Source organism: Heloderma suspectum, chromosome 1 (genome assembly GCF_057233095.1).
Source record: "Heloderma suspectum isolate Gila_16-S chromosome 1, 16-S_ref, whole genome shotgun sequence".
Lineage (NCBI taxonomy): Eukaryota > Metazoa > Chordata > Lepidosauria > Squamata > Helodermatidae > Heloderma > Heloderma suspectum.
In genome coordinates this window covers 273,759,641-273,777,717 of record NC_139458.1, presented here as the reverse complement: position 1 = coordinate 273,777,717, position 18,077 = coordinate 273,759,641, and the positions used below count along the sequence as shown (strand labels likewise).

Below are 18,077 nucleotides of genomic sequence, written 5' to 3'. Positions count from 1 at the left end.
CTGATTTCGATATTGATCATCTGGTGATGTCCATGTGTAGAGTCGTCTCTTGTGCTGTTGGAAAAGAGTGTTTGCTATGATCAGCGTGTTCTCTTGGCAAAACTCTATTAGCTTTTGTCCTGCTTCATTTTGTACACCAAGGCCATGCCTGCCTGTTATCCCAATGATTTCTTGACTTTCTACTTTAGCATTCCAATCCCCTATGATGAAGAGGACATCTTTTTTTGGTGTTAGTGCTAGAAGGTGTTGTAGGTCTTCATAGAACCGATCAATCTCAGCTTCTTCGGCCTCAGTGGTTGGGGCATAGACTTGAATTACTGTGATGTTGAATGGTTTGCCTTGGATTCGTACTGAGATCATTCTATTGTTTTTAAGATTGTACCCCAGTACTGCTTTTCTCACCCTTTTGTTGACTATGAGTGCTACTCCATTTCTTCTAAGAGATTCTTGCCCACAATAGTAGATATGATGGTCACCTGAATTAAATTCGCCCATGCCTGTCCATTTTAGTTCGCTGATTCCCAAGATGTCGATGTTCAATCTTGCCATCTCATGTTTGACCACCTCCAGCTTACCTTGATTCATTGATCTGACATTCCAGGTTCCTAAACAATATTGTTCTTTACAGCATCGGACTTTCTTTTCACCACCAGACACATCCACAGCTGAGTGTCCTTTCGGCTTTGGCCCAGCCGCTTCACTTTTCTGCTGCTACTTGGAAATTCCCTCTGCTCTTCCCCAGTAGTATATTGGACACCTTCCGACCTGAGGGGCTCATCTTCCGGCGTCATATCTTTTAGCCTTGTGATACGTTCCATGGGGTTTTCTTGGCAAGAATACTGGTGTGGGTTGCCATTTCCTCCTCCAGTGGACCACATTTTGTCAGAACTCTCTGCCATGACCTGTCCGTCTTGGGTGGCCCTGCACAGCATAGCTTATGGCTTCACTGAGTTACGCACGCCCCTTCGCCACAACAAGGCAGTGATCCATGAAGGGGCCCTGTTTATTAAGCACTGTCATTATCATCTCACTTGGCAATGTTAAGACACTTTCCCTCTCAATTTAGGAAACCCATTAAAGCTTCTACCTTATTGATTTGTACACCACCAACACTAAACCTAAAGGCTGTACTCTGTAGGGCTAATCCCACTCACTTTCCACATTGCCCAGCATCCTCTTCAATGTGCATAACTTTTCCGGCAGTCAAATCGATGTGGAAAGGGTCCCCTGGTGGTACGAAGTTTGAAATCCAATGCTGTTAAACATATAACTGTACCTCTTATGTATCTGTTATTGTCTGGGCTGAAACCAAATATATAATCTATTACTGCTACTGATTACATTGCATCAAGGAAGGTGCTGCCAGTCATGAAGGTGTATGAGTCATACAGTAAGAAGGCTTTGTTCAATGTCATATTCAGAAGACCATCTTCTTAGGGTGCAATCCTATGCATGTTTAGACAAAAATAAATCCTCCACCTCCCAGCATCCTGAGACAGCATGGCTGTCTGGGATGCTGGGAGTTGGAGGATTTATTTTTGTCTAAACATACATAGGATTGTGCCCTTAGCCCATTTTAATAAATCCAGAATAACTATCAGTCCCTGATCTACAAATACAGGTTGGTATTCCCTTTTAATCAATAATTATGTGTAAAGGGGCAGGAAGAAGCCCACCTTTCAGCTACCAAGAAGGAAAAATAACTCAGGCTCCAATTCTGTACCCACTTACCTGGTAGTAAGACCCACTGAACTTAAGAGGACTTACATCTTAGTGTGTATATATATATATATATATGGTTGCACTGTCATTTGTATTAGGATTACAGTTCTAGCTGATAAGGCTGTAATCCTAAGAATATATTTATTTGGTAAGAAGCCCATTGAAATCAGTGGTATTTACTTCTGAGTAAGGATTAGGCACATATGTGTAATGCATTGCAATGTCTTTCTTGAGAAAATTCAGTAGAAGTAGAATCAAAATATTAATACTAAGCCAACTTCACCTTCATTTACTTCTTGCTATATGGCCACCTCTCAAGGCAGCCCACAACCTATTAAAACCATCTGTAATAACATAACGTCTTGAGTCTGATTAGGTAGACTCCTAATGTCTCCAGTATATAGCAAGTCTACTACCACCTCCAGGGGATGGGGGATAAATTAGGTGCAATCTTGTACCCACTTACCTGGGAGTAAGTCCCTTTGAGCAACTCACTTCTGAATAGACATGTATAAGATTGCGCTCTTAGCGTTGTATCCAATGTGAGTCAAATCCCATCAATTTCAAAGGGTCTACTCTAAGTAGTACTAACACTGGATGCAACCCTTCATTTCCTCTCGGTGCCTAACAGCACAATCCTATGAAAAGTTACTCAGTAAATTTAATGAGACGTACTCCCACACAAGTATGAATAGGATTGCAGCCTTCTGTTAAGCAGTCTAGTTAATCACACCTGAATAGATGTATCTTTTTTTTTTCTTTTTTTTAATTCTCTGAGTATTATTGAGTCACCTACGCACATTCTTGCTTCCTTGAGTAAGTCTGAGATCAACCCAGTTTGTGTCCGTCCGCATTTTCGAAACCTGATGATGGGACGGCTGGGAAGCAGCTAATCCGTGGCAAGTGCCGCTACATTCCTGCCCCACGTTACCTGAATTACGGATGCGTGCGAGAGGAGGAGGAGCTTCAGGCCGCGGCGCCTGGAGGCAAATGCGGGTGTTCAATACATCACGGAGAGGGCGAAGCGTGCAACTCGCGGCGGCAAGGGGAAGCCGCCGCCGCCGCCGCCGCGCTCCGCCCGCTGCTGGGGAATGACGGGACAGCCGTTGGCAGGTAGGAGCAGCCGGCCCGAAAGGTCTTTGGGCGACAGATAGCAGGACGCCTTTCCCCCCGTCCTTCTGCAGAGGAGGGCTCGCTTGCCCAAAGAAGCATCTGTAACACGCAGAAAGTCTCCTGTCTATAGTCCAGGCTCCGGTGGCCCGTCAGTTGCCGGCTCTGCTTTGGAGAAGTTCAAAACTGCAGACCCTAAGCAGGTAACAAACGAGAGGAGCGCTTCAACTAAACCGAAGCACTCGGATTTAAAAAGTCCCAATGCTTGAGGGGGATAAAATGCTCTAATGATCAGACGTCTGGCTTTGCGTATAGATCGGCCGTTTCACTCTCTCTCTCTCTGAAAACAGGTCGGAGTAATGGACAACAGTTTTTTCTCCAGCCTTTTCGTACTTGAAGAGCCGTAATCCAAACCAAAGTAAATGTAAGTTAGCAGAGTAAAAGGCAAGCATCGTTAATAAAATATTTGTTGGGTTACTTGGGGTGGGGGAGCATGCACGATTTTGGGGTTTCCACAGAATTGCTGAAACAAAAGTTAGAGGTTATGCACATTTTACATTTTCGACTCCAGTACAAAAAGGACTTAAGTTTAAAGAACAAAACGCATAGCACTACCCAGGGTGAATGGCACACCGTGGCAGAGGCAAAATGTAAAGACCCACTCTTAGATAAATAAAACAATAAATGTTGAGGGGAAATCAGTAACACGGTATTTTCAAAACAGTTGTTTTGGTAACTTTTTATACCTATTATAATTAGGGCAAATTCATTCCCTCCATTTTTTTTTTGGCAAGGGCTTTGTAACTTTGACATGCACAGCTAGGACCCAAGCTCACTTACAGTGGAATCCTATACCTGTCTATGCAGAAGTAAGCCCCATTGAGTACAGTGGGACTTTACTCCTGGGTAGCTGGTGTAGGATTGCAGCCTTATTTATAGATAACAATAGCTGGTGTGTAGAACTAGTAAGCTGGCTACAGATGTATTCCTGATGAATAATCACATGGGGTTTGCAACCTGGTAGAAGGGGGAGACTGTCCCCTCCCCACTCTCCCTAAATGGCACCTAAGTGGTTTATGTGCATTTAATTGACCTGATTTCTCTAAAATAAACAGAAGCAGCTTTTGTAATAAAGCACTGGGCATGCCTACACTGCAAGACATTTCATGTATCACTTGCGTGCCATTTATCTGCACCTTTTAATATGACATTCATTTTTGTTCTTAGCCATCTTGGTCACTCCTAGTAGTGGAAAGGTGGGATAGAACTATTTATAATAAATTTAATCTGGTTTAATCACCCACTACCCTGTGAGGTGGATTATTATCATACCCATTTTGCAGTTTGGGAAGCTGAAGCTGGTTTGCCAGACATTGCCTAGTGAATCCATGGCCGAGCCAGGATTTTGTGCCAGATCTTCTAGGTCTAGGTTTAGTCCTAAACTGGCAGAGGTACACTGTACCTCATCAGGAGTTGCTTCCAAGTTAATGTGTTTAGGACTTGTGGCAGGGCAGGGAAATGGTTAACTTGGATATTCATCTCTATCTCTGGGGATGTATGTTGATAGTTTAAAGCGCAGTTCTTGGCATGTCTCCTCAGAAGTAAGTCCCGTCAAGCTGAATGAGTCTTACTTCCAGGTAAGTGTATATAGATTGGGGATATAACAAGGGCTGCAATCCTTGTCACTCTGTCTGTCTGGGCTAGAGCAAATAGAACACACTAGACTCCACTTTAGACTACAACAAATAAAATCTCCTTTAAGGCTGCAATGTACTCTTACTGGAGAGTAAGAGCCATTGAATTCAGTGGGACTTATATCTCAGTAGACATGCATAGGATTTGTAAATCCTATGCATATAAATTAAAACAGGGGAAATAATGAGCAAATGTGATTGAGGTTAACTCTTTGTACTTGGGACAGCATCATGGAGTCCAAAATGCATCCAAACGGTATAAGTTATGAATTATGCACATGTGACTACATCAAGGATTTTGCAGGCAAAATACACACAAGTGGTGACCCAGTAAGGACCAAATACAGCAATCTATACACTAATGTGCACCACTCATAAATGATACCATTTATGTGCATTTCACACCCAAGATTGTTTTCCTAGTACAAAGAGTATTGAAATATATGACCCTGGGAGACCTATGCTTTGTTCCAACTTCACATAGGCAAATAGCCTTGGTCAGATAATCAGCAGTAAAACTCAGTAGCACAGTTCCTAACGCAGCTAGGGAAACAGGTGTGGAAGACTGTTTCTGTGTGCGTACATACACGCTCTTCCCCAGCTTGGGGCTGAATTATAGGTATTTTAGTTTTTTATTGTATTGTTAGTGGAGTTATTGAGATAGTAGCCACTATAGAGGTCTCAATTTGGGACAGAACAGTGAGGTTTGAATTTTTAAAATAAGGGTGCAATCCTATGCGTGTTTAGACAGAAAAAGTCCTGTTGTTGTTGTTCAGTTGTGAAGTCGTGTCCGACTCTTCGTGACCCCATGGACCATAGCACGCCAGGCCTTCCTGTCCTCCGCTCTCTTCCGGAGTGTGCTCAGATTAGAAAAAGTCCTACAACTCCCACAATTCCCCAGCCAGCATGGGGAATTGTGGGAGTTGTAGGACTTATTTCTGTCCAAACATGCATAGGATTGTGCCCTAAATAAACTTTCATCTTTTCTTCTCTAGGATGTGTGTTTGTATTATATTATTTGCCAAACCTTTAATTGTCATACTTTTTTTTACTGGCCTTTCCTCCTCATTTTTAGTTTCCAGTGCCCATAGCCTTCTCTAATCTGTTGCTTGAGATTAATAGTAATAATAGTAGAATACAAGTGATACAGTAGCAGTTTCCCTTTTCGTAAGAGTAGAGAAAATTGCTTTTCCTTTTTATTTTTCCCTGTGATATTTTAAATGTTAAAAGAGGCTGTGACCTCTACTTTAAGAAAAATCTAAAAGGTTCTTCAACCTTTGATGCTATTTTTGAGAAGGATTTCCCCAATCCTCATCCCCACTACCTTATTTTGATCAAAGCAAGTTTTGAGTATTTTTAAAAATAGTTGTATTCCAATTATTGTGCCCACTCTTGGAATGTTGTTTTAAAAAACTGGATTATTACTTTTGCAAATGTTGTGGAATGCTCCAGGCATCAGAGGCCTTGTGACTGCAAACTCCTCCTCATGGACAGGATGTAACAACCCAGTGCAGGAAAAAAGGAACTACTGCCTTATGGTGCCATTCAGGGGAAGGTCACATTTTATTCAAGATTTGGACTGCATGCTGACTTCATTCTCTCCATAGACGGACATATTAATGTTCCTACTGCTTTCGAAAAACGGAGAAGATTGCCTTAGCACTGATCTGTTGTGTGTGGGATTTTTTTATTATTATTCTGGACTGTTCCCCCCCCCCTTTGTTTTTGGTTTGGCTACAGTGGTTCAGAGTGAAGGAGACCACTTACACCATGTCAGAATTCTGGTTAATTTCGGCACCCGGAGATAAGGCAAATCTCATGGCCTGGGATAGGATGGGCACTGTGACTTCCAAAGCCAATCTGTCCAGCAACAGCAAGTTCACCATCCCTGACCTCAAGGTAAAGATGGGACTAAAAAGAGGAGGAAGAAATCAGAATAGCAACAATATGGAGGGGGCAGGGATGGAGTAGGCTTTCCTCCCCCCCCCGCCCCCATCTTTCTTCATGGGGTGGGTCTGTACTGCAGTACTAACATGACTACTCAATGGGTCAAATTAAGATAAGTCTGAGAAATAGCTTTTGTTTTCTTTCTGTTTGAGGTGTCTTGACCTCAGGGATGAAAATAAGAACAATTTTGTATGATTAATTAGTGGATTAATTAACAGCAGACAAAACTGGATTTTTAACTATTTCCATGAGACTTATCTTCTGTGGGAAGTCTTGAAAACCTTTTTGTAGATGAACTAAATGATCTATGGGCAACCTTGGCTTGTCAAAGCTCCCAATTAATCACTATGCAGTGCTGTCTTATATATGTTTGAACTGAGTTCAATAGAATTTCCTCCCAAGTAAGTGTGTGTAGTTTTCTAGCCTAGACACTTACATGGGGAAAACCCCAATTAACTCAGTGGGATTTACTTCTAAGTAAATGTGCGCAGGATTGGGCTATTAAAAAGTGTGTTACAGCGCAATCCTAGGCATGTCTACTCAGAAGTAGTCCTGCTGAGTTCAGTAGGGCTTACTCCCAGCTAAAGCCTCCCCAACATGATGTCCTCCAGACATGTTGACTACAATTCCTGCCGTCCCCAGTAGAGTCTGAGCCTCTGTTAAACTTCTGGGCACTCTGTTTTAAAAGGAGGATTGTATAATTTGTGGAAATGTCCAAGTATGTATTGGTGGTTAAAATGTTATCTTATTTAATCGCATTATTCAACATCAGTTTGCTGTATAGACTTTTGTATATCTTAATTTATGTTGTGTGGGCTTTTCTCTCAGTTCACTGACTTCTTTTATATGTGCTTGCATTGGTGCCTATCTTACTAACCTTCTTTCTTATAGTAGTAGACACAGTACAAAACTATGATATCATAAGCATGTGCCTATGACAGAAGTGCTGGTTTATAAAACCCACTTCTCTGTTTCTAACAGGAATCTCTGGTAACATCAAGAACAGAGATAACCATCTTTTAATTATTATTTTTTTGGCATAGCTCCTCCCACATCATGTTTAGATACTGTTGGGGTTTGTGTATGTGTGTGTGTCTGTAGTGGGGGAGTTTAATTCGTCCAATGGATGAAAGATTTAGACTGCAGTCCTATACACACTTACCTGGGAGTAAGCCTCATTGAAGTTAATGGGACTTACATGTGAATAGACATGCACAAGACTGTGCTGTTAAGGTGCAATCCTATCCATGTTTAGGCAGAAAAAAGTCTTACAACTCCCAGCATTCCCCATAGGATTGCAACAATAGTCTCCTTCTCACTGAAGTTAGCAGTAAAACTTGTATTGACTTCAGTGGCCCCAGGATTGCACTTACAGTAGTCACAACATGAGTGACAAAGTTATTGAGGAACAAAAAAATTGGGAAGAAGTCCACAGTGGTCTATAATCATGAGACAACGACATACAATCTTTCCTTACTTGGAATAGACTCTTTCTAAGAAGTATTGTGGCCATTTTCCATTGAAGGAAAAAGTTCCCCCAAATGTCCCATGAATGTCCTTCCTAATTTGAATAACCTAGAAGATCTTACTTGCTGAAGCAAGGTCACTCTTAAAAAAAAAAATCTGGTAGAATATGCCCTGCAGCTGATTTGTTTATGGTTAATGTATTTGTGTTCCTTTCTGCAGGTGGGAACACTGGATGCTCTTGTTGGCCTCTCAGATGAGTTGGGGAAACTTGATAGCTTTGCTGAAAGGTAAAATAGATCTTATTTACTACACACAAACAGCCAAGGGATGTTGTTTTTATAGGACACAGTGTTCCTGTGTTAACCTAACTCTGACTTGTTCAAGTCTAGTCCTAGAGTTCAGCCAGGAATGGCAGGTTTGACTTTACTGCATAAAGAAGGGTTACCCTAAAGAAGGCCTAGATCCTGCATTTTCTGCTCAAACCAACAAGAATACTGGAAGCCTCAGGGATCAATGCAGGTGGTAATGTTCAGAGAGCCAGCGTGGTGTAGTGGCTAGAGTGTTGGACTGGGAGCTGGGAGATCCGGGTTCTAGTCCCCACTCGGCCATGGAAGCTCACTGGGTGACTTTGGGCCAGTCACAGACTCTCAGCCTAACCTACCTCACAGGGTTGTTGTTGTGAGGATAAAATGGAGAGGAGGAGGAGGAGAATGTAAGTTGCCTTGGGTTCCTTGCTAGAGAAGAAAAGGTGGGATATAAATGCGATAGATAGATAGATAGATAGATAGATAGATAGATAGATAGACAGACAGACAGACAGACAGAGTAAGTTTCCTACTGGGAGTAGGCAGGCAAATCCCTGTGGAACATGGTACCTTTCCTTCTATATTTTCTGTTCTATGCAATGGCACTAAACTGGACACTTTTCTAGACTGATCCTGGAAAAGAAAACAGCATTTTGCAGAAGCAATAACAGCACCCCAATGACTACAGCAAGAATTCTTAGGATAAATACCTCAGTTCTGTCCTTTCCTATTTTATTTAAAGAGGATATCCATCTCTCCCTCCCCAAAAAGTCTTTACATGTAGGCACTACATATCTGAAGGGCTGCCTCCTCTTGTCTGCCCCTACTGTGGCCTTAGAAATAATTGTATTGTCAAGCTAGAAGCACGGCAGTGTGGGTTTGTGCCTACCACAATGATAACAGTAATCATTGCCAGATGCAGTCTAGTCATGTCAGTCAGGACTGTAGCATAGCACAGAATTGTGGAAGGGGGATGTGGCTCAAGCAGGCTTGAGACTGATTTATCTTTTCTGGATACTAAAGTAGGAGTCAGCAGTTGGCAGCCCGGAGCCAAATCTAGCTCTTTGTGAGGTGCTGTCTGGCCCTTTTCCCATTTCCAGTTGGAAAGTGAGAAAGGAGGAGTCAAGCACCTTCTCTTCCTGTTATCCTGTCTAGTGGATAGATATGTCAGGAAATGGTGTTGCATGTTTTCTTCTGGCTTTGGAACTGTCCAGAAGGAATAGCAGGGCACTCAGGCCTGTTGCTAGGGTGGCTACTTGTGAATTTTTTTTTAAAAAGAGGACAAAACAGGACATGGATTTGCATAAAATTTGCAAATTGCTAATTTATATGTATAGATGCAAATTTAGAAATCATGATCATAATTTTAATAGAAATACAGTACATCTTACCGTTGTATGGAAGATTGTGACCAGGTGACTTGTATGTCTCGCTCCATCTGCTGTCCAAGGGCAACTTCCAGGCCCAGCTCTTCCTTCTGATGGTTCTTTTATCTTTGAACCAGACTTCAGATGGGCAGCCCTTCAAACAGAGGATGCCTTCAACATAGGGGACAGTCCTCTGGCAGCCCTTCAAACAGAGGACTGTCCTCTGTAAAAGAGGATACACAGCCACCCTGCAGTTGCTAGGCAACCAGCCCGCATTTCCTCACCAATGGGGCAGAAGAGGAGGGAGAGGGAGGCGTGGCAAAGGGAGGAACTGTCAGGTATGCAATTGGCTGGGATGTGCATGGGGGTTGGGGGCATCGTACATGGTTGCACCTAGGATGTCAGACTTCATGCCCCAGCAGATGCACTTGGCTCTGTCTTTAATGGGATTTAGATGCCATTTAAGCACAAGTGTTTCAGCAGGCCTTTAGCCTACATGGCTGACAATGTTATCATCTCCCTTGACTTCTTGGATTGTTTTATCTGCCATGTTCTGTTATGTGTTTACTGTTTTAACACTAGCTTTTCAGTTGATTTAAAAAAAATGTTCTTGAGGCGTTAGCCACCTTGGGTGATGCAGAAATAAACCAGGAAGGCAAGGTATACATATATTAATAAATTCAACATGTGGTACTGATTTTTTTAAAAAATCACCCAGCTTTTCCTCTCCAAAAAAGGAGTCACTCAAAGGGGCTTACAAAATATAAACATTTAAAAGCAACAATAATTAAAACACACTAACAACCTAAAAGCAGCAGCAAACACACACAAAATATAATCAGCAGTCAATACATTTAAGCAACAGCAAAGTCAAATGCTTGTTTAAAAAGAAATGACCTCTTTTTTACCATTATGAAATGGTAAGAAATATTTAAAGACAAACAATATAATATTTCTCATTTATATAGCATATACATATGTCAAGCATATAAATATCTTTATATACTTAACTTATATGGTCTCATTAATCCTTGAAGAGCTCTGTAATGTAAGCTCAATAAGTGTGTTATAGTGGCTAAGAGTGTTGGACTGGGAGTTGGGGGATCTGGGTTCTAGTCCCCATTCGGCCATGGAAGCTCACTGGGTGACTTTGGGCCAGTCACAGACTCTCAGCCCAACCTACCTCACAGGGCTGTTGTTGTGAGGATAAAACGGAGAGGAGGATTATGTATGCTGCCTTGGGTTCCTTAGGGAGGAAAAAAGGCGGGATATAAATGGAATGAATGAATGAATGAAGCCTAATATTATTACCTCCATATTGCAAGGAAGGGAGAAAGGGGGATGGGTGGGCACTGAGGCAACTGTAGCCTACCTAAGGTCATAGGAAGCTGCCTTATACTAGCTCGAAACCCTTTGTATATCTTGCTCAGTATTTTCTACTGTGACTGGCAGTAGCTTTCCAGGATCTCAGGCAGAGATCACATCACCAGCTACCTTATCCTTTTATAACTATGTCTCACTATGTTCAACGTGGCTTACTCCTGAGTAGTTGTGTTAAGGATTGCAGTCTTACTTGGGAGCAAGCCCCTTGTTACTTATTTCAGAGTAAAGATGCATAGAATCAGGCTGTAACTGGCTACGGTGAGATCTGAGCCCAGAGCTTTTCTTGGCTTCCACTCTTTTTAGCTGTCATGCTCTACTACAGCAGGTCTCACAAGGCAAAGCAGGGGTGGCAGGCCAAACGCAGCTGGTGAAGGAGCAGGGCATGTTCCAAGGGTTAAGATTACAGACACCTAAGGCCACAGAGAAGGTGATTTGGTCAGAAGCGATGCAAATGAGATCAGGATTTGCATTTCTGCTCCCCTGAAACATATGGCTGGCTGGCAGAGCTGTTATTAGATCAACACATGTCAGGAGTGCTGGTAAACTTAGCTAGGCAGCAGAAACCTGTCAGCGCTGCTTCTGGCCAGGACAGCAGAGAAGGGGCAAGAGTTTTCAGGGTCTATTGTTTCCATGTTCTTTTATTACTTATTTACACAGGGAGACAGAGTATTTTTCCATGTCACGATAAAGCAGCATGTGGCATTCAGATGCATTCTGCCAGTTTATACTTGCTTTGTTCCCTCACCAGATAGCACGTTTCTTTTGCGGGCCTATTTTAAAATGACTGGCCAAGATGAAAGGTAGATTGAAGGTCCGGGTTATGGGATTCCTATCTGTCAGCCTAAAGCAGCCTTTAGGTTGGCCCTGCTGGCTGGAGATGACAGAAGTTGTAGTCCAACCCATCCGGAGGGCGCTGAGTCGAGGAAAGCTGACCTAAAGCTTTAAAAGTGAGGCTAACGGTGCAGCCCTCTGCATGTCTTGGATGCATAGTAAGCCCTGTTGAACTCTTCCAGTTTTGCTGCATCAGCACCATTTGACCCTCAAGGCAGGTGCTCCCCCATCAAGTGACCAAGCTTGCATCTGAAGGGGCAGCTGTGGCTTCATCCTGCTTCAGCAATGCTTAGAAATACTCTCCTCCTCCATGCTTGACTACTTGTAGACTACAGTTTACATAATGCTCACACTCAAATCCCAACTGTGCTTTCCCCATCACAGTGCTGCATCAACTGGACAGGCAACACCTCATGTAATTCTCCGTTTCTGAACAATGTTTTATACTACTAGGAATAACGTGAGAACTGGGTACTGGGGCCATCTCAGGGCCTGGACCTGGCAACTCTCCAAAAAGCATTTGCTTTGAGTATTTTGCTGTAAGTTATTTCATGGTTTTTAATAATTTATTTGAACTATCTTTAAAACTATTCTTTACTTGTATGAAGTGTAATCAAGAAAATTGCCCAGTATATTGGAGAAGTTTTGGAAGACTCAAAAGATAAAGTACAAGAAAACCTACTGGCAAATGGAGGTAAGTCTATAAAACAGAAATATGCTTGAAGTGTTGTGTTTGCTTTGTTTTGTTGTCATTTTTGTCCAGTTAGGAATTGGGTAGCTCCAGTTTTAGAAAAGTATTCCTTCAGACAGAGTTGGTGTCTGTTTCCACCGGCATTAATCTCATCACTCTTTGTAGGTGGTATGGTGTGATTTTCTTCCTCATCTGTTTGTATGATGAAAATCCTGGAACTGTTTCACCAGATGCAAGGGTGACTATGACTCATTGGCTTCCCTGAGTTCTTTAGCTTTCCTAATAGTATGGAGACATACACAGTTGCGTGGTTTGCACATAATGTTAACCCATGGTATAGGTTGTTGAATTCTGGGTTGTCATGACATGTGAACATGGCTGTGCTAACAAACCATGTTTTGTTAACCATGAACAGCCCAGAAACAGAGTCCATGGTTTGTTGTTGGGTTGTGAAGTCTGGGTTTAAACCATGGGTTGTTGTTACATGTGAACCCAAAACTGTGGGTTGTTTTGCCAGGCTACAGAGGCAGTGGGCAAGAGTGGTAAAAATAACCAGCTGCTCTACATGCCAGTTCTGCAGTGCCACAAAGACATTTGGGATACAGGGAAGGAGCAGGAGAAGGAGGAGGGAAAAGGGGGTTGCGTGTAGATCTCTGTGAAAGAGTCTCTATGAAAAAGAGAGACTCTTTTTTACAGAGATCTACATGCAACCCCCTTTTCAGTCCCTTTCACACTAACCATGGCAATTTTTGACAGCTCCTTTGACAGCTGTCAAATCCACCCAAAAACAATAATTAAAAAAATACGGGGACATTTGTGCACATTATCGGGGCGGAAGAAATAATAAAAAATGTTTTTCAGCCTCAATTTGCACAAATGTGAGGAGGGAAAGGGGGGAAAAGCCAGGAACTGCAACTGGGGTCCCACAGTAAGGGGGACTTGGCAGCAGACAAGATGTTTCTACCACCAAGTCCCCTGGGGTACCTACTGGGGCTGGCAGAAGAACGGAGGGGGAAGGAGGGGGAGAACAACCCACAGTCAGCCCGATCGTCTGTCGGGCTCACCATGGGCTGTTCCAATGACAACCCACACTACATGGCTTATTTCACAAGGTGGGGTGTTGTGTCATGCAAACTCAGCCAGTTTGTTCGATCATCTGACAGACAAACCCTGGGTAGGTCAACAAACCATGGGTTAAATAAACCATAGGTTAGCATTATGTGTGAACCAGACAAATGATTACTGTATTTCATATCTGGCAATTAGCAACATTTGCAAACAGAAAGAAGAAAAAATAAATTAACTGTGGGGGGTGGTGGTGGTGAAGTGTCACCTTAAAGACATATTGCAGGAATATGAAAGACATATTGCAGGAAATGAATTGTATCCTTTGTAGTTCTAGGTTGTGTTTGTGTATGGAAGCTACTGTCCAGTATATTTTGCTTAAAACATTAAAAGGTGTTTTATTCTGTTACTGGGTTCTGATCCAGGTGAACACGGAGAGAGCAACCAGAGATGTGCCTTTGCAGCCAAAAATTCTGCTAATCAGCTGTTTGACAGAGAAAGGGGAGTGGGAAGAGGCTAAGTCCAGAACCCACTGCCTATTCCAACCAAAAGCTGTTTGGTGGGACCAGGGCCAGTGACTGCCAGGCTCACTGCTGATGTCTGTTCTGCCCCCCTCCCCGTTTTTTTTCTGGCTCAGCACTTCAAGGATCTAGTCTCCCTTTTAATTTCCCACGATTGTGGACATGGTGGGAAATGAAAAGGAGGGCAGACCCAGCTGCCTAATACTGCTCAGAACATTTCCACCCCAGCCAGCTAGGCCTGCCAGGGCCCACTGACAGAGGAGGGGGTTCACCAAAGCAGGGCCGGCATCAGGGGTAGGCATAATTGGGTACCCACCGAGGGCCCGCACCCCAGTAGGGGCCCATTGACAAGAGTCACCTGGAGTTGCTCCTCCTCAGCATTTCCACCTGCATGTTCACCTGACTCTTGCTCTGGCCCAGACAGTGGTGGGGGTGAGAAGGAGGAGCAGCAGATGCCCCTGCTAATGCCTACTTGCTCATTGGTTCACTGCCTGCTAAGCAAGCAAGTGGTAGCAATGATTAAAAAAAGAGCGGCAATTACAGCTAGTGACAGTGGTGGTGAGAGGGTATACTCTATACTCACCGGCTGGAGGGGAGGCATTGTGGGTGTCTAGTTCAAGGCCCCCCCAAAACCTGGAGCTGGCACTCCATGAGAGCACACTTTGCCCAGGGCCCCTCAAACCTGGCTGATGTTGGCCCTGGATGGGATTTCCACTTTTCAAGAATGGCTAAGCAGTCCTGGGCTGCTCCTGAGTTCTTGTGCCTAGATCTAGACCGCAGTGCTTCCTTTCCAGCATTAACCGGTAGAACACTTAAATATGTGCTGAAATGCTTATGGTATAATCTAAAGACTAGAGTGGAATTTTGTTCTTTGATGTAGATCCTGTTGATGCAACGAGCTTAATTTTAAGTCAGGTATCTTTTAAAGTTTAATCTTCACACTTACTATATTTCAGGAGCGAAGAATAAAATGAAATGTCTAAAGAGTATGTTGAGTATGGATGACAGTTGAGTTTTTGCAAGCATGTGATGGTGTGTTTAATGATAGAGTTGAATCTCCATCTGGTTGTAGGAGTACAGTGATCAGGTTACGACGGATTTCTCTAATATCAACCTCGTAGCTTGATCACCATCTCCCTATGACTCAGATAACAGCAGGTTTGCCTCCCCCCTTTCTATTCCTCTTTTCCCCCAATCTTTTTTCTTTCCTTCTAACTACTCTGCATGTATAAAAAAAGGATGCAGGGAATCCTGGGTTGTGTGAAAATTTCTTACACGCATCTGTATTCTTATGATCCATTTGTCCTGTACTTAAAGTACATTATCAATGTTTTTAATCCTCCAAAAAATATTTTGTCCAACAGCATTTTTTTACTCAGTAGACTAGTAAATTAGAGACCTCCTAACAGAGGGCCAAACTAACGATGGAGTAAAACACACAGTTGCTGCCAAAAAATGGCAGTTGTGTGTCTTTCCCGCCTCCCCTTATGCAATAGAAGTTTTATCATGTTGTGATATCACAACATTTTTTTTGGTATCCCTGCTCCCTTCCAATAATTAGCTGCTAGTAGCACAGGGCAGGAAATTTGGAACAGTGTGACATGACGTAAGTTGTACTAGATATTATAGAGAGAAGGAAGTATTAGATATACAGCTGCCATTTTTTATAGCAGCAGAGTGTTTAATATTACATCTAGTTCAGCCCTGCATTTTAGATTATAAAATCTAGATAGGAGCTGTCCATGTAGGTAGGTGTTTTGTCACTGACTTAAATGGACTTCACGCCTATTCTTTTTAATTTTAGTTTTAAAATGTATTTAATTATCTAGAGAACAATCCTATGGTCCTTGGGACAGCGTTTAGCCACAATTTTGCTTCCCACTGGGTGAGCCCAGCTTTTCCCAACCACTGTAATGCCTCTGTTTGTGTTTTGTATTTTTGTTTAATTCCCCTTGTGCATTTAACCAATCAAATTCGTTCCTCATTGCAAAATGTTCAAGGGGAGGTAAGGAGTCAGCTGTGTGATATCACAGTTGCCAGCTAGTCAACATGGGGCACAGCTTGCTTGACTCTGGTGAACATGGTGAGTGGACTTTCAGAGCACAGCCACTCTTCATAGTAAGTTTATAGGGAATCCAGTTTTTTCGCTTACAGGTTTCTAGTTTTTCTCTTTATGAGTTTTTTCTCATAAAGTATATATACTGGCAGTTGCAGATATGCTTTATTTAAGAGTGATAAAGATGGAGTGTGTTGGCTCCAGGACTCTTTGCACCTAGTTCTTTCCGAGTTCTTTCTGTGCACATTAGACTTTCTGCACACCTGTGAAATCTGAGACAGTAAAGTGACTCGTTCTGAGACTTGAGAAACTGTAGGGAAAGAAATTCAGATACTGAAAGGGAACAAGTCTCACATCATGAAAGAGGAGGTTGTTGTTGAAGTGCAGCGTGACTACCAGAAAGAGGCAACTTTCTCTCGGCAGTCACACAGCCAAAATCAGACTTCACTAAATATGCTTATATACCAGACATTCCCTTAGTGTTCTTTCCTAAGATCAGCTGGCTTTATACCATAGGGGGTTGAACATTCCATGAATAGCTGGTGTTGATCACATCTCATCCCCTTACCCCTGTGGAGGGTTTCACTTAGGGGTTTCTCTGTGTATTAATGACTCATTGAAGAAGTGTACATGTCTCTTGTGACTGTCTGAACTAGCATCTGGGAATGCTTCTCATCCTATTATTCAAACTCCCCTCAAGTGGGGTTTTTCCCCCTCTATATTTTTCAAACTGTATTTTTAAGAAACCCACAGAACTGCTCACACAAGCCTTACATGATGCCTGATATTTTACTTTCCCCTTGTCCCACTGCAGGCCCCACACCCCATCCCATGCCTTCCCTCAGCCCTCTGGAGCAGCTTTTGGGTTATGTATGTACGGGGGGGGGGTGCAGGAGGGAGGAGTTGGTGGAAAAACCCACTGTGCAAGTGGTCTTCCACCCGCACAAGTCTGGATCCAACCCATAGTGCATATGTTAAGTAAGAATTTGAGCATCGCTTTCTCCCACAGCCTGCCAAAATTTCCCCTTTTACACAAGTGTTATTTATAAGTTATTAGTTCCTAATCTATACAATACCACCACCCCATTTTTTTTTTTTAACAATTAAAGCAATGTCTCTGTTGAAAGAAAACTAGTAATTAAGCCAGGAGTCCTGTTTCTGTATAGAAACTGACAACCTCACAGACACTTCTCAGTTCAAGTGACTTTTGAACTGGTGAATGTCAAGATGGCAGACAGCTGATAAAAGTGATAACTATGCTTCATAAGCTATGGGTACTCTTTATGGATTGAATGTGCCTATTTTTGTCCCTCTATAGGGGATCCGAGCATCTGTCAATGCAAGTATAATGCAAAAATTTTTAAAAATATAAACCCGGAATATAAACATGCATAACTCCAGAAAAAAATGCATTACTAAAACAAATTAGGAAATGTACGACTATAACTATCTCCTGAAATTAAACCAGGCCAAAGAAAAACATCTTTACTCGCTTCTTAGGTACCTGCATTGTCAGGATGGAGGGACAAACTAAACATGACACCATTCATGTAAACTGCAGTTGCATGAAAGGTTTTGAAAGCGGATCTGATCTGGATTGAGATGGGGGGGGGGACACCCTTTGTTAAACCCCTTGGCATGAATGGGAGCTTCCCTTCCAGTGCAAATAGCAGATAGAAGAGAACTCTGGAACAGAACTCTGGTGGAAGACCCTTTGCGCCCCGCCAGCCCCCCTTGCTGTTTTCACTCAAAGGAAACCAATTGGGCCAATGGGAGCTCCCTTTCCAGTACAAATAGTAGGTGCCATCCCCCTGATTTGTATTAGGACTGCAGTGGGGATGGGCACAAAGGGTTAAAACCCCCTCTCTCCACTTCCAATCCAGATCATAGAGGGGGAGCACCTCCTGTTTGCACTTAC

At 42.8% G+C, this 18,077-nt stretch overlaps 1 protein-coding gene across 2 annotated transcripts in view; it reads left to right on the top strand.

Annotated features, from left to right (window-relative positions):
• Positions 1-2,727: 2,727 nt before the first annotated feature.
• Positions 2,728-18,077, top strand: part of ATP6V1C2 (ATPase H+ transporting V1 subunit C2) — a 24,787-nt gene continuing 9,437 nt past the window's right edge. Inside the window, exons 1-5 of one of the 2 annotated variants that reach the window (XM_084826634.1) lie at positions 2,728-2,835; positions 3,183-3,256; positions 6,267-6,425; positions 8,160-8,227; positions 12,435-12,520. In XM_084826634.1, the coding sequence (XP_084682760.1) occupies positions 6,297-6,425; positions 8,160-8,227; positions 12,435-12,520 (283 nt within the window). In that variant the 5' untranslated portion in view covers positions 2,728-2,835; positions 3,183-3,256; positions 6,267-6,296. Of the gene's footprint in view, positions 3,036-3,182; positions 3,257-6,266; positions 6,426-8,159; positions 8,228-12,434; positions 12,521-18,077 lie in introns of both variants that reach the window. The other variant, XM_084826633.1, reaches the window with a different exon arrangement.